A 22,366-nucleotide genomic window follows, 5' to 3' on the forward strand; every position below is an offset into this window, starting at 1 on the left:
GCTTCCTTCTGTACCTCTGTCTACAGAGCGCCCTGTACCCCATTCTTCTCCCACCGCCTCTGGCTCACGTCTGTCCTATGGCATCTCGGCCAACATTTTTACTAGGTTGGAAGTAGAGGACGCAGAGTCAGTCAGTCTGAATCCTGCAATTACTTGCAAATTAAAGCTGTCTTCTGCCAGGTCACTTCACTTACTTAGTCTTGGAGTTCTCACCACCTAAGATTTTTATGGATATTATAATTATAATTACAGGGTTTAAAGAAAAAACAAGCCAGTGTGTGTCAGCTTGTTTAGTAAACTTTAAAGTTCACATCTCACTATTACATAATTATACAATCCTCCACTCCTTGCTTCTTCCTTGGTTGCTGGTCTAGATATTGAATTAATTCTGTCTTTTTAATTTTATTTATTTATTTTTTTGGTCCTTTTTATTTTAAATGACTATGTCAAATATATGGAATTGCTGATATTTGACTATTTTTTACCTATGAGAATAGCAATTTCATATGGTTTATCCTACTAATTAAATATATCAGTGACCCCTCTGCATGGCTGAAACCCTAAGAAATATGAGTAGATAAACAATAAACACTAAAAAGGCTGTTTGTGTCGTGTTTTGCTAGGGGCTTAGTTTCTGGAGAATAATCTTATCTGCTGGTTTACTTTTTAGCTCTTTTTCCCCAGAGGTGGGAATGTCCCTTAAATGTCTGGTGATCCTTTATTTTCTATCCCCATTTAATGGTGTCACATTGCGAGCTGAACGAAGTCTGTGTTATCATTTGCAAGGCTCATTTAGGGGCCTTCTTTGGGGTGATAGGGAGTCGATCGTTAGGCTGAAGATGTCCCAAATAGTAGCAGGTGGCATCTGTGTTCTAGACTGTTTCTTCTCTGGAGGAAATGTCTCTTCTCTCTGGAAGGCAGACGCTTGGCTGCTGGGGTCCCATCCCGGCTGCAGGGACAGTGGAGGTAGGGACAAAGGGCGGCTGCTCCAAGTGCAGAATAAAACCGACCCCTGTCTGGATGTGGTGTCCACTCTCCTGTGGACGGCTGGCCTTCACCTCAGCCCAGCGCTCTGCGTCTCATCTCTGCTGCCCTGGCAGGTTCTGCGGGCTGTGGGCTCCTTTTGTCTGTGTTTGCTGCCAAGTCACTTTGGGTCCTCTGCCAGGGGCTTTCCTGCTCTCTCTGGCGGGCACCCTGAAATAATAATGGCTTCTTGGGACGGAAGATAGTGTGGGTGAGTATTGGTCCACCAGCTTTAACTTGGAAGGCTTTTTGTTCTAACAGCAGAGCTTGAGAAAAAGGTGAAAAATATTCAGTAACTCAACCTTTTGGGAGCATTTGAACAAACTAGGGCACCAACTTGTTGGGTTTCCTGCAAGTGGTGATGGGGCATCGCTAATTATTTAGCCTCTGCGTTGTTTCAGACGCCTCATGGAGTGGCACCATGCACTCGCAGGAAGAGCAGGTGGGATGCGGTTTACGTCTGCTTGGCCCTGACACCTCCATTGTATCCCTGCGTCACGCCTTGCTGGGGCCGTGGCGGGATTAGAGGAAAACGAGAAGGTGGTGACTGTCACTGCTGGGCCTTTCACAGGGAAGTAAACTCAGGTTCAGCAAACAAATGTGAAGTGGCCAGACGGAAACTAGAACCCAGACTTTATATTGCATAACTGCATCTTCTTTCCATCCTGCTGTGTGAGTTCGTTGCAGAGGCTGACTAACTATGAATGTCGGCCTCACAAGCGAAGGACGCATTTATTGTTGATTAAATTAATGTCAATGAGTTTATTTTCGAGGCCTTCGCGGTCCAGTTCCTCCCAACGGGCTTACGGCGCCCCCTGCCGGCCGGGCTTCCGTCCTTTAACGGACCTCGTGAGCATGTAACCTACGCTCAGGTGACAAATGTCTTTCATTTGTATGCACTGTCTGCAACTATATCGATAAAAAGCTTAATTTGTACCATTAAAAGGCCTGGCGCGGGGGAAAATTCATTTCCAGAGTTACCTAGTTCTTTCTCCCCTTATTATCACTTTTCTGTGCACACACGGAGGGGAGGGGAGGGGATATTCCACTGTGGCCCCTGGAGCCACCTGAGCACTCACACCCAGACCTGTCCACGCCCTGAGACCTTCGGAGTTTACCAGACGTCCTACTAGGGCGCCCAGAGGACTTGTCACCTGCACTGGGGCCTTGGGGAAGTGAAGGGGACCCCAGCAGGTGCATTTAGACAACAGGTAAACTGGGACTTTCTGGGCAAACCAGGATGTCTGAGCCTCTGTTCCGAGCTCCCAGCTTCCCGTTTTGTTGATGAAAGCCATGCCTCTATGATGCCCACGTGATCTCTCCTCAGGTGAACCGCAGTTCAGATATTTGGGTTTTTCCTTCCTGTCACTGGTCTCCAGCATATAAGACACACCAGCCAGGACGACCAAATTTAATTATTGGGAATCATAAAGGTGAGGTAATATTCACTTTCTCAGACGTTAATTAGCTGTTTGATGACCATGAACAAAACTTGTCCTAGTCATCGCGTGTAAACGAAGAAGTGGAACTTTGTGTGGAAGACTCGGCTGCTGCTTCAGTTCTACCAAACATGAGTGTAGCTGAAATTTTTAAGAGCCATGGGAACTGACCGTCGGGACAGACCAGGATGACCACTGACCAACCAGGAGAGATGCTGTCCATACACCCAGGAGGGCACACGGGGACTCTGCTTAAACTGGCACTTGAAACGTCAGGTGGGCCATCAGAGCTGCCTGATGGGAGAAGGATTCAAGTGGGAGGTCTGTTGTCTCGTTCCTTCCGGCAGTGCCCCGCGTGGCTGGACTAACACAGGGAGGAAGTACAAGGAGTAGGATAATACCTGACTTCTGAACCTGTAACCAGGTGAGCAGTCGGGAAAGCCAAGCGTGTGCCATGGCCTTCTTCTATGTCAGAAGAGTCGTCAGCCTTCTTGTGACTCGGGAAGCAGGTGTTGTTTTGTATTTTAAAGTGAAACAAAGAGATAAAAAGGAGATGGGACCCAAGGGGCTGATGGAAACGTCCTTGGCACATGCATTTGCACTAGTGTCCGAAGTGGCCCAGGAGTGGACAGTGACCTTGTGACATTTGGGGCGTCACTTCCAGATGTGCGGGTGATGTCTTTCCATGTAACGAAACACAAACAGCCATAGAAATGAATGACACTGCGAGAGACACCGTGAGATGGCTGTGCCCAGGGCGGCCAGACTAACGCAGGCGTGAGCTGGGCTTCCTCTGTGCGGACCTAGTGACGCCCTGGACCCTGCTGCTCGTTCCTTCAGGGACTGGGTTCTGGAAGGCTGACCATTCCTACTGTGCCCGAGCATTAGGATTCAGCTCCTGAGCGCTGAGTTCATTTGCTGAGTGTTTGGAAACCACAGTGTTATGTGTTGTCCGACGAACAGAACGCTTTCAAAGCAACCAGCTAGAATTTTTCGTAGGAGATTATACCTTCTGGCTGATAAATGCAAACACTTTAGCCGATGGGTCTTATGCACCCTCACAGGAAAAGATGTGTTTTGGGTGTGAAAATGTACAAACTGATGTTAACTTGAGTTGGCAGCTAACAATTTCAACACAGCAAGAGTGAGAAAATATGCACTAACAAATTGGCGGGGAGACTTGAAGTGAATACATTCCGTGAATGTGACAAGCTGACCAGAGCCTCAGCGCCTGTGGCTGGGACTCTGACACCAGAGCGAGGAGGGTCCTTTGTCCCTCGCACTCGCACGTGAGGGGACCCAGCCACAAACGGCTCAGGCAGCCAGCTGGCGATGGACGACAAGGAGGCCATGGCGCGGGGGACCCGCCAGGTGCCCCGCCCGCACACCCGCGTGAGGCCGAGCAAGGCCCTGAGGCCACGAGACCCCGGCGCCGGCCCGCGTGGGCCCGCGACCTCATCCACCCAGGGCCTGTCTCAGGCCCCCGACACGGACACGCGAACCAGCCCCACTCCCCTCTACTTGTGCAGCACAGACACTGACGTGGCTCTTTAGAGTCCTGTAAAATGTCTGGACTTAAGCTTTTAAACTCAAAATCTCTTTATAGACTATGCAGCTGACGGTTCCCTTGTCGTACGTGAGAAGACCAAGAGCAGCAGTGGCTGCGCGGGGCGCGCTGGTCCCACGGTCACGGGGCGCAGGACGATGGATCCTCCCCACTGGCGTTGACTATGGAAACATCCGGAGGCTGATTTGCACCCCGGCCGCTTCCCGCCCACAGGAGCCAGGCAGCGCACTGACCACGCGCGAGGCGGACCCGCCTGTCACGCGGGGCTGCTGCTCCAAGCTCTGCGGCTGCACACACCCCGCGCGCAGCAGCCCACGCAGGACGCGGGCGCGGGGGGGCGGGAAGGCGGAGGGCGCAGCGCAGGCCCCAGCTCTGCGTCCGGAGACGAGCGCTTTCCACGCACGCCCGCCCCGCACAGTTTCCACAGAGGCCTCCGCGGGGTTGGGTCCCGGACCCGGTTCCCCACGTGACGGACGGAGCCCAGGCCGCGTCCTGGGGCGGCTTCCAGCCCCGCGGGCGGCGCAGAACCGCGTGACGGGGCGGCGCGTGGCCCAGGCCCCGCCCCCCACCGCGCCTGTCGTCGCCAGAAGCTGCTGTGCCCGGCGCGCCCGGCGGGCCCCGTGTCTCCTCCTTCAGAAAACAAAGCATCCAATCGATAAACTTCCTTCTTCAAGTACAAACTAAATCATTAGACGTTGCCATTATCTCTGAAAGCACTAGCTCCGTACGGGGAGTTCGTTACTTGCCTTCCTGTTTAAGAAATACCCGGTTCTCAGCGATCGATCGGTTTGGGGAACTTCCCGGTCCCTGTGATTTAGCCGGTGATGCAATGTCCCTGAGCGTCACGCTATTAAACTTCCACTGCGTCACAGAAGGGCCCCCGTCACGTGGCCGCCCACGGCAGACACGCCAGCCATGGCCCTTTCCTCAGCAGCCCCTCCACGGACAGAAACGTCGTGCTTCTTGACACAGGGCTTCAGAGTCCATAAACCTAAACCTCACCTGCCCCGTCAGAATCAGCCCAGGTGTCGTGTGAACGCCACCTGATCACGTCAAGTCACGTTTACTGAAGGTGAGACGACATAATACCTTTGAAACTTTATGGCGAATGATACACGTGACACTGCAACTTGACACCAGTGTTTTCTTTCCTTCGGATTAAAATGTCAGCATTTGAAGCTTAAGTACTCTGGGTTCTGTAAGGAAAACAGTTGTGTCACTGCCATCTCGACTGACTTTGCCTAACATTCCTGGGGACCGCTGTGTCTGCGTCAGTGCCACCAGCTGCTGTGGCTACTCCAGGGCTGAGGTCCAGGGGGGGAGTGTGCCCTCCTGTCCTGGTGCTCGCCCTTCCCTCCCTCAGCACCTGCCCCAGGAACTCGCCTCAGCTGCCTCCTGTTTGCTTTGTTTCTTGTTTCTGATGAAGTTCAAAGCTGCCTTCGACAGTGATTATGAAAAAGAGAAAGGAACACTAGTGAGAGCTCAAAGAAAGGCAACCAAAGGGATGACTAGATTGTAAGAGATAATTTAAAAGAAGTTATTACAAGAATTACTTTCTCACTGTTACTGAAATAAGTTTTTATAAAGGAGATATTGATCTGTTTTTCCAAAAGTTTATGAAAATCAGCAAGAGGAAGTAGGCTTAAATTAAAACAGATATTGCAGTAGGCTAGAGAAAAGAATGTTGATCTCTCCATAGCTAATATGGGTTATGATGATCTCTCACTCTGGTAAATGAGGAGATGAAATGTAGAAAACATAGCTCCTGATGTAGAATAAGAATTCAACAAATATATGACTTGTCCACTTTTTTCAATATTAAAAAGGAATTTACATCAAATTGTGTTGTTCTTCCTGAACCAGCTGTGGGTAAGACCCGTGTAGATGTTAACTGGAATCTGTGACACACAAAAGCACACACAGAGGTTTCATTCTCCAGGAAGTTGTGTAGCCAGCAAATTAAATGGAGATTCTTTAAATTGCTATTCCTATTGTGCAGTCTTGGATACAGAGCGAGCCACTGAAGAGGCGATTTCAGAAACTTTTCTCATCAGGGGACCTGTGTCTATATGCGTTCCTGTGACTATGTCCTACACCCCCTGGCTGGAGCCGGGGGTCAATAAAAGACCCTTTTTAGATAAGACTTTAAAGCCAAAGAAAATTAGTCTCACTATTTAGGGCCTGTTATCTTGCCTCCTGAGCAGAAAGGTAAATGCTGTTTTCCAGCATCACAAAACTCAGCCAGCCTGCCTTCAAGGTTCTCTCTTGAATAATTTAAATGTTAAATTTTAATTGTGAAAGTTACTAAATATAAAAATTTTGAAAGTTAAACCTTGTAACTTGGCTTCCACTTTAGAATCAGGGATTTGCTGTTATCTATGTGTGAAAACAGACATAGTTTTGTAAACAAAAATATGACAGTGTAATTAAACTTCTGATTATGGCTTGAAACTAAAATATAAAAACAGGTTGTTATAATAAAAATCTGATTGATGAATTTTAATGAGGTTGTTTTAAAAAAGTACCCAAAAAGCAGAGATGTCGAATCGACCAAGAAAACACCAGAACAAGTCATCTGACAAACTTCTGTCTGTTAACCTGCTGGGTGCAGACATTTTGCTAGATGTTAGGGATGCAAATACAGAAGAAAAGATTCAGAGCTTGACAAACCTGCATAATAGAGTTAGGAACATGTGGCATACAGTCTTAAAACAATATACCTGACAGTGCCCGGCCGACTGAGCTCCTATGAAATTTTCTGTGAGTAGGGCTGCTGCACAGTTTCAGATGTAGAGTGAGAGCAAAGAGGAAGAGAGGATGAGCTGTAGGGGTGTGTGTGTGGGTGCGGAGGTCACTGAGGAAGAAGGATGGGCTGAGCTGCCAGGAAATGCATTACCATCAGCACAGCACCCAAATGTCAACTGAAAGGGCTCAGGCTAAACCAAGGGGTGGTTTGGGACAGGCAGCCTTCTGTGTTTCTGCCCTGTGAGTTGATATTACTAGGTACCATGGGCAGTAATAATTTTTTGTTCCATTCAGAATGAGAAAAAATAAACTTTAAAAACAATAGACATGCTATAATTTCTAGTCTCTCCTACCAGGTAGAGAGTAAACCATCTCACCCAATTACCGTGTTTCCCCCAAAATAAGACCTACCCTGAAAATAAGCCCCCTTTAAGATTGTCAGCTAGAGGGACGCATTTAGTACATTATGACGATGTTCCAGAAGATGATGACATGACTGTATTTGAATAAATGTAGATTGTTGTACATGAAAAAATAAAACATCCCCTGAAAATACGACCTAATGCGTCTTGGAGCAAAAATTAATATAAGACCTGGTCTTACTTTCGGGGAAACACGGTAGGTCTCCTCTGTTCATTAGAATCTTGTGAACAATTAAAGAAGCTCCCTGTCAGAGTTTCCTTGAGGTGGTCAGCTGCTGGCACTGATGGTCCTTTGACTATGGGAAGGCATTTTCCGTCCCTTTTACCTGACATTCTGTCAGGTAGAATGGGAGACTGGTTTATTTTAATAACTTTTACACACTCAGCAGAGGAGATTCCATTCTAAAGCCGCGGTCTGGCCATGGGCAGCCAGCAGAGCGAGCTTGTCTATGGAGTGTCACTCATGACTGAGGGTCCAGTGTCTGCTCACCGCTTATAAAGAGCATTTAACAGGTGTCTGTGTCCCACAGAAAAGGAAGTTTACCATGCCAAACAGTTACTCTCAGGCATGTTTCCTTAGACACTCGAACTGCCCATATCATCACCAATATCAGCATGGATTAAAAGGAGGAAAAACTTGGGATATGATACATAAACAGTTTATACTCAAGGTTCATTCTTCTTCAACAATAGAGAAAGAATGAAAACCAACAAGGATACCTCTTGGAAATTTGATGTTTTGCCTGTAAGAATTTCCTAAGATCCTTGGCCAGAGTGATTGGGACCACAGTAGACGGTAAGATTGGATACCAACTGTGATTTCACCTGTGGGTTTCAATAGTTGGATTTGAAGTATGTTTTGAGGGTTTCTCTTTTTTTTTTTTTTTTTTTGCTTCATTGACTTAATTACTACATTCAGAAAACAACCTGATACCCTCTCATGGTGCAAAGTGTACTTTAATTTTAATTTAGTTACATTATTACTGTGTATTTCTCATCTTAAAGGGAACTGGGTATCTTCTTTTTCTTTTTAAGCACGCTACCTTGAATTTATTCCTATGGAGTCTGTTAACAGTAGCCTGATAGGAAGGACTGCATGCTGGTGGGGGAGGGGCTTGTTTTATGGTTTGCTTTCTTTTGTAAGAAGATAAACAGAACTCATACTTTATTCTACTATTTTCTCTTTGGAATGAATAGTCCGGTTTCAGGTTTGGCTCTTACCACCTTTCCCTCCACAAGTACTTCAGCCTATCAATCATCTTCTCTTCACATGTATATTCAGTACTGGTTCCTTCCATTGTGTTTACAGTATGTCCACCTCTCACAAACCAATGTTGCATTTTGTTTTGGCCATGTTTTCAGCATATTGTCCTGCTATTGTTTCTCACCATCAGATTTCCCTCTTGGGAAATGACCCCCCTCTTACATCTTTCACTTGTTCACCGCATATTCTCTTATTCAGAGTGAGCCATCGTCTACACCTGTCACTCAACTAAAACCACACCGAGGCAGAATCTCCAGCGGCTACCTGTCCTCATGTCTGTAGTGGTCGTCATGGTCGTGGTTGATTACTGCTTCTCCCTGAAATTCTCTCCTTCCTGGATGCTGCACCAACTGAACTCTCCCGATCTGTCCCCTACCCTAGGCTGCTCTTCTGGTCCCAGGCACCCCCTGCCCAACACCATATGCACAGTGGGCCGTACTGATCCCTCTCTCTCCTTTTTAAGAAACTCTTGGCCGCTTGGTCTATCTTCCACTGCCATGGTTTCTGATGTCAGTTCTGTTCATTTGGCTTCTCTGTTCTATCACCTGCTCAGACATCCTCATTCAACTTCATGTCCGTCACTACCCCTTGTCCTTGGCTGTTTTCATTTGAATGGACCAGTAAAACCTAAACTAAAGATGACCTAAACTGAGTTATTCTCTTCTACCTGTATCCAGTCCTTCATGCTGACTTTCTAATGTGAGGCCGTTCCATTCTCCCAGTCATGTCCTAGAACACCAATGTCTTTTCTTGCTCTTTCCTTCCATATCCAAGCAATTTCCAGCCTCAGCAGACTTAGCCATCCCAATCGATTGTCTACTTATTCTCCCATTCTGTAACCCAGTGTTTTATTGTCCATTTTCCAGAGAAACAGAACCAATAGGATATGAAGATATACAGAAAGAGATGTATTTTAATGAGTTGGCTTATGAGACTACGTAGGCTGAGAAGTCCAAAATCTTCAGGGTGAGTTGGCAGACTGGAGACCCAAGAAGAGATAATGCACCAGTTCCAGTCTAAAGCCTTTCTGCTTGATGCTGTAAACTATTGTAAATATTGTGAAATATTGTGATTTCCAGTAATGTGTCTGTGCAAACATTTCTCTACAGTGGAGAGGTTATGCTTTCCCTGTTCTCGCCACTTATTCTCAGAATAGAATGAACTGATGATTTTTAAAGTAGGGGTTGATAAGTCAGAGACACCCTATAATTCAACATAACAGAAAACAAAATCCCATAATAAATAAATTCATGTTCCCCCAAATTGCTCACACACTGAAGTGCAGCAAACTTAGTTAGAAGAGCATGAACTGGCCCAGGAGCCCCTGTGACATTGGGAGGGTGACTCCTCAGCATCTTTACCATTCCCTTCTCTACCAATGATATGTTGAAAAGACTAGTTTAGTCATTCAGACATTAAGTAATTTGGGTAAATCTATACACACAGTTCTGCTAAGTGTTCTGCAATAAAAGTTTATGTTTGTAGACCTCTTCCCATTTCCCAAAGCCCTTTCTGTATGTTCTACTGTATTTGACTTTTGATTACTGATTGAATCTCATTATTCAGATTTTCTTTTTCTTTGTGATTTAGTCTTGGTAGGTGTTGTGTTTCTCGAAATTTATCCAAGACTGTTATTATATTTGTGCTATTTTTAAAATTCCACATACCTCATGATTATTTCCGACTGCATATTTTGTGAAAACATGATTTTAAATGGTTGCATATACACCAGCCCATGGGTACGTCGTACGTTATCTAGCCTTCCTTCTGTTATTAAATGTAGGTTGACTTTAACTGCTTTCCTGCAAGGAATAGTCTCATACTGTGCACACAGCTTTTCTTAGTTCCTCAGGATAAACTCCAAGCTGTAGAGTTTCTGGATCATTGGGTCTGTAAGCATGCTTTTCCTGTTCTGACCAAGTCTTCCAAGGTGATGCCAGGAAGGAAATTAAGCTCAAAGTTTAAGCTACCAATTGAGCAATGAGAACAATGTATTTAGACAATTTTGTCAGTATCTTTCTATTCATATTCCATTATCCATTAAATTATTTGCTTAATAGATGGAAAATTATGAGTATACATAATTGTTTTTTGTCTAGTAGCCGTAAGTGTTAAGTACAACTTTAAGGAAGTTTCACCTTTATTCTTTATATTCATTCATGTGAGCTGACTCACCATATTTAAAATGAGATAAACAGCTAAATAACTCATAACCATCATCAGAACAATGAATGACACTTATTGAAAATTTGCTCTGGACCAGACATAGTGCTAAGCCTTTCATACACTTAATCTCAGTAGCAAAAAAATCCCTGTGCAGCAGGTGGATATAAGGAACTCTAATTTACAAATGACAACCAGCGGCATTGTGAGGTGCGACTTGACTGCCTGTCTGTTAGAAGGCAGAGCAAAGGCCTCAGCATAGGTCTTTCAGGTTAACACTTATTTCATGCTCACCATCAAGCAATGAATGTTCTAAGCTATAAAAACGGGTAATTTCACAAGTGACAAAACAAAGACCCTGAGAGGTTTGTTACCTGCCACAAGGAACACAGCTAGTAAAGGGTAGACCCAGGCTCAGACAGATTCCAGAGGCCTAATGCTTAGGCATTCCCTCCCTCAGAACTGCTGCAATTGCTCACGAAGAAGTGACAAGAAGTGAATATTAGGAAAGGAGCCACTCTGGGCAAAGCAACTAAAAAAACCTGTGACTGACAAGAGACCAGGCTGGTGATCAGAGAATCGTTGGACTTTGGGCCCCACCTGGCCCCTCCCCCAATAGTATCCTCTCATGGGGAACAATCTGTCCAACTCAAGAGCTTGTTCATTTTCTCTCTCTCTCCTTCCCTCCATCCCTCCGTCCGCCTGTGTGTGTGTGTGTGTGTGTGTGTGAAAGAGAGAAAATCTCATATATTCTCTGCCCTTCACTTAAAGGACCGCAGCCGTCTTCGCCTGAGTTCTGATGAGACTACTGGCTAGTTTGGTTCTCAGAAGGCCTGGTTTCTTGTACTTGTCTCCCTGAGTATGGGATTTGCTCTCACAGGGGTTAAGATCCCAAGGCCCATTTGGCACAGTCCTGCTGCTGTTCTCTGGTCATCAGTGTTTGGTGGTGGGTTGTTGCCTGGGTGCCAAACCTTGGTTGAGTTCTTCAGCTGCTGCACGTGTTGACTCACCACCAGCTCCTTTGGGCTCACTTCTCTGGAGACAGAATTAGTCCCAGACCTAAGGCACCCTCTGTCTGCCGCTCAGGGCTCCCAAAGGCGGAGGAGTCCAGCACAACTTGGAAAGGTCAGCACAGCTCGGAGTTGGCCTTAACACAAAAGATAAATAACACGGACATTTCACTCTGGCAGATATTTTTAGTTCTATGTCTAGCTTTTGGAAATAAACGGAATTTTGTAAATACTTTCTCTTACAGTTTTAGCATTCCTAGGTTGATCCACTGCCTGGCTCCTCCGTTGCCTTGGTTACAGTAAGAACTGCAGTCATTGTGCCATTTGGTCAGGTTTCCTCCAAGACACTCAGCCTGGCCTCCGCCCCCAGCCTGCCCTCTGAGCCCTCGCACGGTGCGAGGGTCTGGTTAGGGCTACGGCCGCCAGTGACCTGTGTCTGGAACTGATCCACGTGCCTGTGTGTTCCTGCGTGCTTTCTACCCAACTCGTAGACTGAGCCTCTCCGGAGGCATTTTCTTTCTTTTAATATCCGTTTCCGTCGTGATAATAAAAATCTGTGCTCAGGTAGAGACTGAAGAAACTGAAGTCAAAAGTTTCCAAACATGCTGATGTCACCGTAACATTTTAAAGGACCTGAGATCCTTCCCCGGGGTGGGGGTTGTCTGTTCTGCCGTCTTCCACTCCGTAAATGCAAGCGACCGGCAGTGGCCCGGAGCCCGCCCAGGGCAGGCTGGCTGACTCCTGGGGCGGAACCAATCCGGGCCCTCCCCGTGCCTCTGCCCAGGGGCGCAGCCTGACCCTCCCCGCCAGGGTCTCCCGGCCCACGGTGGGGGCGGGGCAGGCGGTGGGGGCGGGGCGGGGCGGAAGGGGAGGTGAGCACCAGGGACTCTCCGCCGGGAGCTGCGCGGGTAGGAGCTGCGGGGCGGGTCCCGGCGCGATGCGCCAATCGGTGCCGACTCGTGTTCGCCCAGACGCCGGGGCTGGCGGGCGGCACCGGTCCCCACCCTGCGTGAACTTCGGAATTGGCCCAGGGACAGACTGGTGCCGCGGCCAGAGGGAGCATTTCGACCGGAGACCGCGCTGCCTGGCCCCCGACGAAGATGCGTGCTCTGCCAGCCCCGGACGCACCCCGAACCGAGCGGCTCCCCGAGGCCCCCCGGAACCGGGACGCGGCAGAGCCGGCGCGCAGGAGCGCAGTGGAGAGGCTGGCGGCCGATCGTGCCCAGTATGTGCGGGGCCGCCCCGGGGTCGGGCGGGGCCCGGCTTCCGAGGGCAGCAGCCCGGGGGCGAGCGAAGTGCCGGCGGGCCACCCTCAGCCCCCGGCCCGCGTGCCCGGTGCGGTGGCGCGCAGGGCCATAGCGCGGAAGCCGCTGCGGCCTGACTCGCTGGTCATCTACCGGCAGAAATGCGAGTTCGTGCGCGGACCGGGCGCCGACAACGTCAGGGGCGGCTTGGTGAAGAAGCTCCTCCAGGGGCCGGGCAAGGACAGGACACCGGCGCCCCCCCAGCCGTCCTCAGAGGGAGCGGAGCGCCGGCCCGGGGGCGCGGAGGCCGCCCTCTCCAAGGCCGGCCCCGTAGCTGCCTCCGCGCCCCCGGCGCCCGCCGCGCCCGCCGGAGACCCAGCCGCGCCCCTGAGCCCGGAGCCGCGAGGGCCGAGGCGCCGGGGCCTGCACAGATCGCAGTCGGACCTCAGCTCCCGCTTCTCCATGTCTTTGGCAGAAATGGACACTTTCTTCCAGTACTGTGGCCTGGAGCCCGACGTGGTAGAGGCGCTCGGGAGGGAGAACTTCTCTGCGGGGTCGGACCGCCTGGCCCTCAAGGTCCGCAGCGTGAGCGTGGCCACCTCCGACAGCGGCTTCTCGCGGCACAGCGGCGGCGACGAGGGGCTGCAGGAGGAGGAGCTGACTGAGCAGGTGCCCAGCGCCCCGTCGGTCGTCGAGAGGAACGCCCGCATCATCCGCTGGCTGTACACCTGTAAGAAGGCCAAGGAGACCCCCAGCCAGGGGCTGCAGCTCCTGGTGTGACCGCCGGCGCCCGGGGAGACCCGGACCCAAGGTGTGAGCTCGGCAGGGGTGTCTGTGCGCCTCTGTGAAGGCCTGGGGGTGGGACCGATTTGGATGGAGCCAGGTCTCTAACGTTGTTCAGGACCCTAGAGATTGAGACGCAGGGCCTCGCGTGTGACTGGCCGCTGATGCACAGCAGGAGGGCCAGCGGCCTGGTGCCTGCAGGTCCCGTGTCTTGTCTTTTGCACGCACCGCCTCTGACTGCCTGGAAAGGTATTCTGTGCCTTAACACCATCCCGGTGGCTTACTTTTATGAAAAGAGAAACCGGAGTTATAAAATGCTGTCAGAAAGCAGTTTTTCACCTCTGTTGTTATTATTTCCTGCGTGGAAGCTAGCCTGGGAGCCCTCGTCCCTGTGGAAATTGACCGGTGGGCGTCCTGAGGTTTGGTCCGAGCTGATGGTTCGCCTGGAGCCGTGGGCGGCTGCCATCTCCGCTCCACGGAAGGGCTGGCTGTGCGCTCGGTCCTCCCGCCGCTACCTGCGCGCTTGTTGGGAAGGGAGCTCTACAGGGCCTTGTAGCAGTTTGGCGTGCGCTTAGCTGGAAAGGTCTCTGGCTAAATCGAGTTTTAATTGCTTTGAGAGCTTTGTAAGGAGAGTGACTGGAGCTGCTTAGTTCTCGAGGAGCTTCCGTTTGTTGGCTTGGGGTCTGGACCAGGCCACTGTGTTTTAGAGTCCCACAGGGCTGCGGCTCTAGTTTACTGGCCTTTGTTAACACAGGAGGTGAAACTGTCGGCCTGGGGCACCAACGGCACAGGGCGATCTCCAGTTCTCACTGAGGAGCCAAGGAACCGCGTCCTCACTGTCACCTGCTCCCCTCCCTCCATGCACACGTGGGGAGGGCATTTGTGGGGACAGAGAAGGGAGAGGAGACCATACTTTTTCATGGTTCTCTTTGAGAACCCAGAACTTAAACATGGCAGCATCTTTTCTTCTCTTACCCTTCAATGACAAGGTGCTGTGGATAAAAGAAATTCATGTGATGGAAGTATCCTGTCTGCCATTGACATACCAGTAAACTAATTGAAGACACAGGATCAGTCTTTAGGCTGGTGGGGGAGGTGCCACAAGACATATTTGTCCAAGATCACCTGTGTTTGAGGACTGAAAAAAGCCTAACAAGTCCCCTGAGTGGCCATGGTCTTAGTACAGATGTGAAAATTAACAAGGAGAGAGGATTTCATTGTTTCTTTTGAACTCAGATCATGACTTAAGTTCTTCCTTAAATTATTGAAGATTATTCCCACTAAATCCCCAAAGAATGTATATAGATAGTCAAAACTTAAAAACAAATAACAAAAAAATATTAACTTTTGCTTTTCACAGATTGTGTTTCTAAATGAGATGAGCTGAATGTGCCATGCACACCTTGGTGTGAAGGATGAGAGTTTAGGGGCTCGGCATGGTCCCAGAGGGACCCTGATGGAGGCCTGTCCTCTGTCAATCCTCATGCTGATACTTTTGGCCTAGGCTCCCATTGTCCCTGGTGTAAAGGCAGACAGGATGGTCTCCAACCTTTGCACTTTACGATTCTGTATCTAGTCAATAATCTGCGTATCCACATTTCATGATTGGAACCCAGAGAAGGAAAACCAAACAACACTGTCTATTGGAGTTGGTAAAGTGTCAATTTTTCAACAAGTTCCCCCCAGGTTGCCAGAGGCACTCCATTTCATGCACTGGAGTCGGACTTGTTGGTAATAGATCTAAGTAACAAGACAATGCACAAACCAAAATAAAACCTGGCACCATAAAAATAGGACCAACCCAGACTCTCCTCCTTCCTCACCTCAGTGCTCCAATGTCAGAAGCCTTGACCTGGAAGAGAATTTAGGATTCAGTCCATGAAATAACCTTCCCAAGGCCCTTTTTAGGTTTGAGCCTAGGAAAGATGTAAGGAGTGAGGTTAGCCTGTGAGAACTTCCACTTACGACAAAGTGGAGGAGTTGAGGAAAGAGGGAAAGTGACAGCTGAGTTAGGAAACTACTGAGGGTGAATCTGCAGGAGACATGTCCGCGTTACACACCATCTCCTCCCTCTACCTTGATCCTGTTTGTTCAAGTGCCACCTGTCTTCTCAGCTGTTTCATATTATTGCTCAGAGACAGGAGACACAGGTCACAAAGGACCCGCCTAGCTTTCTGTATGTCCTCAGCATTCACCAGCACTGTAAATATTTACTTCAGTTTTACTCCCTCAGACCCAAAACATAGCTCCTGTTCCTTAAAACCCCAACCCAGGAGACCTGATGCCTGGCCAGTTGGAGGGTGGAGAGAAATGAGTGTCCTGGGAATAGATGACATCTGCTTCTGACCACAGCCCCTGTGACTCAACATCTACAGGCCTGCACACAGTCTCCTCTGAGGAAGAGCCAGCGGGGACGGCCAGGACCCAAAGCACAGGGCGGGACCCCTTTCCCTTCGTAGGGTCATCTGGCAGCTGGGCAGAAGGGCAGGTGACCTGTCCTCACAGTGTTACTGGCTTGAATCTAAAGCTGTAACTTCTGGAAGCTGCAGAACCAAGAATGCAAGCTGTAATTTTTCTCTAGTTTAATCAGGACACTTGTGTTAAAATCCATGCAGATTCATTTTAGGATTTCATGAAAATTTCAGAAAATTTGAGATAAACAAAGGTTTGCTTTCTAAGTGAAAAAATACACGTATTTTTTTTGGAGATTTTTTCCCCCTTGGTAGATAGAGATATTGTCAATTAAAATGAAAATATACTTTCCAGAACTAGATCATAATTTCATCAGATTACCCCATGAAGTACAAATGTTTGCTTTTCAAAATTCAGAGTCAGAGCTGGAGAATGCACCCGACCTACAGGGGATCCATGAGCAACAGTCATCCATGGGTAATTTCTATTACCCAATTTCTGAGTTCTGTTTCCCAGCATGTAATTCATGAAAATTGCTCTTCTGTCTGTTGGTGTTTAGTCATCTTCCTGTCCTTCACTTCATTCAAATGGCAGGCCTGCCAAAAGTGAGGTCTCTCTGATTGTTGGTCTTTTACAAAGAATGTGTTACTGATTTTAACATTGTTATAATAGAATGGTAACTTGTCCTTGGGGTTCCTCAGGGACAAACATTGTTTAATTTCAGGGGAAAAAACTCAGATCTTGCACACTTCTTCTCACTGTGGGGGCCACTGAACCCCTGTGGGACAGAGCCCATGGGACGGAGCAGTATCTCGTGGTGTCCCATTCCCCGCGGAAGGAGCAAACCCTGCGGCCTCCAGTCTCTGCTCCTGTCTCCCCCCACCAGCTGGAGGCTCTGCAGACCTTACCTGGGCCTTTTGGGTAAACAAGTGGCTTGAGGAGCCGCGAGAGCTGCCCCTCCCCCCTTCAGGCCAGCCCCCGGGTCTTTTCAGAGAGGTTTGTGTTTGAAAAGGCTGGAATTTGTTTGCCTGCAAGTATGTATCTGGACTGCCTGCCTTGTTTTCTGTTTTGTTGTTTAGCATTGTGGTGGCAGCACTGGCCTTACCAACAGTCACAGGAAGTGTCTTTACTGCCTCAGGAGTCGTTAGAGGCAAACACACATTTTGAAAGTCCAGAAAAAGGCATGCAAGGACATGGATATTTGTTCTTTCAGAGAAACAAGATGATCGCTACGGCTACCAACTTCTTTTCAAAATTTAAAGTTCAAGCAGATGTTTTAAAATGCAGAAAATGTCACAAAACCAAAGATCTCAGGAAGCAGATTTTGGAGCATAGTGTGTGGCCTGACAATGTGTGTCTGGACAGGTGTGGACTCTGCTTTTTCTTACACCCCAGGAAGCGAGCTTCGTCCGTAGTGGATGATTCGGGACCCAGGGCCACCCTCACTGCCGCCGGCGTTGTCCAGGGCACTCCGGTGACCACACGATTGCTCCTTCCGCAGAATGAAGACCGTCACTGAAGAAGCTTGTCGTTTCAGAAGGTTGGAAACGCCGCGCAGACGGGACCCTGTGCCTGGGAAAGCAGGACCGAGCGGAGTTACTGCTGTGGTGACCCAGGTGGGCCTGGCCGGACGGAGGGGCCTTCAGGGGCGTCTTTCTGGGGGGCGTGCCACACCTGGGGGGCGTGCCAGGAGGCCCCGCGATGCTCTGTAACGGTCACTACACTGATTTCAGAAAGAAACAAGCCGAGCGCCCAGCGGCCCGAGTGCCGGGGTGTTTTCTGCCGCCCGGCTCCGCGGACCGGCCACGTCCTGGCCGCACAGTAACGCGCGTGGCACTGCGCCGACCCACCCGGGGCTCCGCTGCTCGGCATCCCGTCCCCGGGCACCGGGGCGTGTTTCACGACTCCGCACTTCCCAGGTCACCTGGGGTCATCCCATTAATGCCACGACCACGGGCTTGTGCACTCGTGTACGACTGAAAGACCAGGGGCACTGAGGTGCCGCTGGGAAACACGTGTGCCCGTGGCCAGAGGAGCACGTCCCACGGCCGGCTCGTCCCCCGCAGCCCCGTTCACCGCGCCCGCCCGGCTCCCCGCAAAGGAGGGGCAGCGGGTCGCAGGGGCCCCACATGCGCCCCAGCCGCCCTTCCACCACGCGGCCGCTGGGGACAGACAGGCCCCGGCTGCGGATCCCAGGTCCTGCGCCCCAACCTGAGGCCGCGCGGGACACGAGTTACCCGAGTAGCAGGCAGACCCCCAGCCCCCCCGGAGCAAGTCTGCGGCAGGGACCACGACCCAAAGAAACACTGTCACCCGGTCAGCTGTTTCGCAGCTTTCTGTGCTTTATCGACTATCTCTTCAGAGCCAAAAATAGAGAAGAACAGGGTGGGGAGAGAAATGAGTGTCTCAATGGTACAGTATTTTTCAACCAATTCAATTTGTTATGTTTGTATTTGTTTAATATTGTATTGTGTTTTCATAACTTTTACTGTGAGAGTAGGTCTTTGACTTACTTAAATATTTTTTTGTTAAAAAATATTATTTTACACAGTCATTGCTCTGCAAATAATTTGTCTTCACTTCATGCAGTTTTAGCTTTAAATGTATCATTTTAAATTACTTGCTCCTTTCTCACTTTCTCTATTTTCTCCTGGCAATCTTTTTGTATTTATTAATTGTATTTTCAACCGGTGCCTGTAAGCGGTGTTCACAGCTCTGTGGGCTCTGTACAAAATGATTAGTTTGCAAGCAAGTCCCCGATGCTCCTTTTTTGGAGTCTCTGTTGGCTGACAGACCTGCCTCTCTCAAAGTAGGGTCCATTTAAAGACAGCTATTCCCTGCTCTAATAATCCCCCCCACCCAGTTTTTCCTCTAAGAATGCTTCTATTTTGCTGTTCACTGGGTTGCACTTAGTTAAAGAAGACCTGTCAAAGATGAGAAGAATTTTTAAAAGGATCTCTTCATATACTCATTTTACTTATTTGCAGGTGTTCCATTAATTTTATATGTGAACGCTTTAAATATAATTGTTCTGTGCCTTTCTACTGTCAGAATAGGATGAACTGAAACCTAGCTGAAATTTATTTTAGTGCTTCAGACTCACCACCCATATAATAGATGAAAAACATTTTTTAAAATGTTGGTTTCTGTGTAAACCACCAAGATTTCCCAGAAGTACTTGCACTTGAGAGGGTACAGGTGCAGGAGAGCATTACTCCAGGGGATTCTGGAAGTGGACCTGAGGGACAGAGTGAAATCAGGAGCAGGGTGTTCCCACACTGCAATAGGAGGGAGCGAGGTTAACGCCCCTCTCTTCTGTTCAGAGTGTGTGACTGGACATGAGAAGTCCTTTTGTAACCCGGAATTATCCCAATTTGCTGAGTCACTTGGGAGAAAACAAAATATTGCAGCTCAGTCTGAATGAAAAAGCTTGTAATTGTCTTTTCACAGAAATGAGCAATAGTTTCTATGGCAAAATAGTGTCATGTGCTCATGAAAGAATAGCATATAAAATAGGTAACACACACACACACACAAAATAAAATAAAATAAAATAGGTAACACAATTAAACATGATAGAAAGGAAAAAACACAGGGTAAAGCAGGAAAATTGCTTGACAGCAGTCGATCTCACCAATACACGGTAGGGATTAGCAGTGCCTCTGGCTGGAAAGCTTCCTTATTCTATACGTATGTACATAGTTGTTCAACTACTGGTCAGTGACACTGGAATAAAAAGTAGGGTTTACTAAACACTGCCTTTTTTCAGTTTCTTAACCATTCGGTGTGGTGGTTAGAGCTGGGTCGGTGATGCCGTAAAACATCAGGTCTCGTCAATTTTTATTGCAGTTTCTAAACAGACTGTTTCCTACAAGCTACTTGCAACTGGAGTGCAATATTGTGTAATCTATTTGAAAGAAATAAAGTATCTTTACCATTGATTAATACGAGTTTAAGAATTTGTGCAGTGTGAACACAATGGAAGCAAGACTGTGCCTGTTATAACTTCTCATATCTTGTTTCCTTCCTTTCTTCCTGATAGCATCTCATCAGATTATCAGTAGACATGAGCAAAGAACCTCGGTACTTGTCATAGGTGAGTCACATGGTATCTGTCGTCTCCTCACTGGAGATGGGATGCAGTAAAAACAGCTTTGCGTATTTAGAACATTGTTTTTCTTTCATTGTTTCATCAGTCTTTTGCTTAAGAAGTTTTTTTTTCCCCTGTGTTTTTTAAATTATAATCATTGAAGAATGAGCACAAAGGTGCAAATGAAAGTACAGTGTGTAACTTTTCCCGATAGTCAACTCCCTAGTGAGGACCGCAGTACAGGATACACTTTGCCCTCAGAACCTGCTCGGCTTGGAGCTGGTTGGAGTGAGGCAGGCGGGGAGATCCCAGGTCAGTCACTGAACTGAGCCAGGTGCTTTATTTTTCAGTCCTTCAGTAGCTTATGCTCAAATCTTTGCAAGCATACCAAGATAGGCATTCTTGAGGAGAGTAAATCACTGTATTTCCATGAAGACTTTGGTCAGATCCCAGGGTGCTGCAGAAACTCTCCCATTTACCAGGATGGCCCCGTCATGGATTCTAATAGCAGTTGCCTTTTCTTCCTTCAGGTGAACAAGTTCTTAGCTTTCATTTGGCCTTTTCAAAAACTCAATAAAACCGGAAGCAATGAGGTAATACACAGTGGTTAGGTGTTTGAATTTGGCTTGCATTTTCAGTGATGAAATAAATATATCTGAATAATATGTAAATGTTCCATGTTGGAAATACTGAGTCAGAAGGAAGTTGAGTTCTCAGCCAGGAGCTTATAAGTCTGACTGCAGAAGTGTCATGGAGCAGATGAAGGGGAGAAGATACAGCAGCACCGGAACACGGGCTGCCATCCAACGACAGTGTCATCGTGTCACTGCTTCAGCACCCCAGTTCTACAGTTGACTGTCATCTTTGTGTATCTCCTTGAAAACTGTCATGAATATGAAATGCTTTCTGAAGGAGAGAGTGTATTAAACCATTAATCGCTATTCATTTTTAATTCCCAATAAGATGTTCATTTCCTTAGAAAGCGACACTCTGAACCACAGGTACAGATCTGGGACGACGTGGATCTCAATGTGTCCTGTGTGATGCTCAGTGTGGACAAGGGCCAGCACAGGAAATCACAGCACCTGCCAAGCCCAGGTGCTATGTCCACATAGTGGTGTTGCAACAACCCTGCACCTGAGCCACAGTCCCTTGAATCAGGGACAAGGCGCTGAGGACTGAGCAGAAGGCACGACATGTGGTCATTGGGGGGCCGAGTACCCGAGCTCCCTGCCAGGATGGGCTTCCATTCTAGCAGGAGGGTCAGGTCTTCAGTAAGGACGGTTGGGTAGATAATAAATAGTTGATAGAAAATACGTGACAGAGATGGGTAACACACAGAGGGAGAGAGGGAGGCCAATCTGTCTGAACCATACCTGGAACCCAAAGTCGAAATCATAAAGTGAATCAAGCCACAGGGAAGGACAACATGCAAATTATAAGTGGCACATTTGTCCCCTGAGAGGTTTATTTTAGTCCATGGAGGTCCTTCACTCTGGCTGTTTAAAGCTTTGAAGTCTAAATGGAATAAAAAGCAGAACACATTACAAACGGGGCCTCAGGACTTGGTCTGTCTCTGGTCAGAAGGTTGTTGTAAGTGATTTCCTTGGACTTTTAGAAATCCACCTTTCAAACTTAGGAAAAGAGTAAATAAAAAGTCGATACAGCAAATGAAGAATGACTCACAGGCCAGCTCTCCTGAAGGGTGGTGGTTTTCTGACCCCTGAAACTCTAGGACGCCCTTGGAGCTGAGCAGCAGGGCTCAAGCTGGGACAAGCCAGGCTGATGTTATCAGGACTTGAGGGCCATGTTCTGTCCTAAGCTGTTGGGCAAGTTGGGACCGCAGCATGCACAGTTCAGAAAGGGGTGTTTCCAGAGTGCCGAGAGTGTATTCTCACACAGCTTTCCTTGCAGGTGTATGTGAGCTGTCAGAATGCCCACGTGGGCATCTAGAGATGGGCGGAGACCCACTCAGCTCGGACCACAGACTTCCAAGGATGGAAATGATGTGAGAGATCCTAGGGTCACCCACAAAAGAGCCCAAGTGGCCACAGTGATCCCGAGAAAGAAGAACAAAGCTGGAGGCATCACAATATCTGACAGCAAACTATACTACGGGCTACAGTAATCAGAACAGCACGGTACTGGCACAAAAACAGACACACAGATCAGCGAACAGAATAGAGAGCCCAGACATAAACCCT

The 22,366-nt window shown here is 48.4% G+C and overlaps 1 protein-coding gene across 1 annotated transcript; it reads left to right on the top strand.

Annotated features, from left to right (window-relative positions):
- Positions 1-12,733: 12,733 nt before the first annotated feature.
- FAM110C (family with sequence similarity 110 member C) lies at positions 12,734-20,015 on the top strand (the record flags this gene model as incomplete). Its single annotated transcript, XM_081068319.1, has 2 exons — positions 12,734-13,688; positions 17,574-20,015. One exon carries the CDS (start codon positions 12,734-12,736, stop codon positions 13,655-13,657), a length of 924 nt encoding a protein of 307 aa, XP_080924445.1. The 3' UTR covers positions 13,658-13,688; positions 17,574-20,015.
- Positions 20,016-22,366: the final 2,351 nt, after the last annotated feature.

Source organism: Rhinolophus hipposideros, assembly GCF_964194185.1.
Source record: "Rhinolophus hipposideros genome assembly, chromosome: 12".
In the NCBI taxonomy this organism is placed as follows: domain Eukaryota; kingdom Metazoa; phylum Chordata; class Mammalia; order Chiroptera; family Rhinolophidae; genus Rhinolophus; species Rhinolophus hipposideros.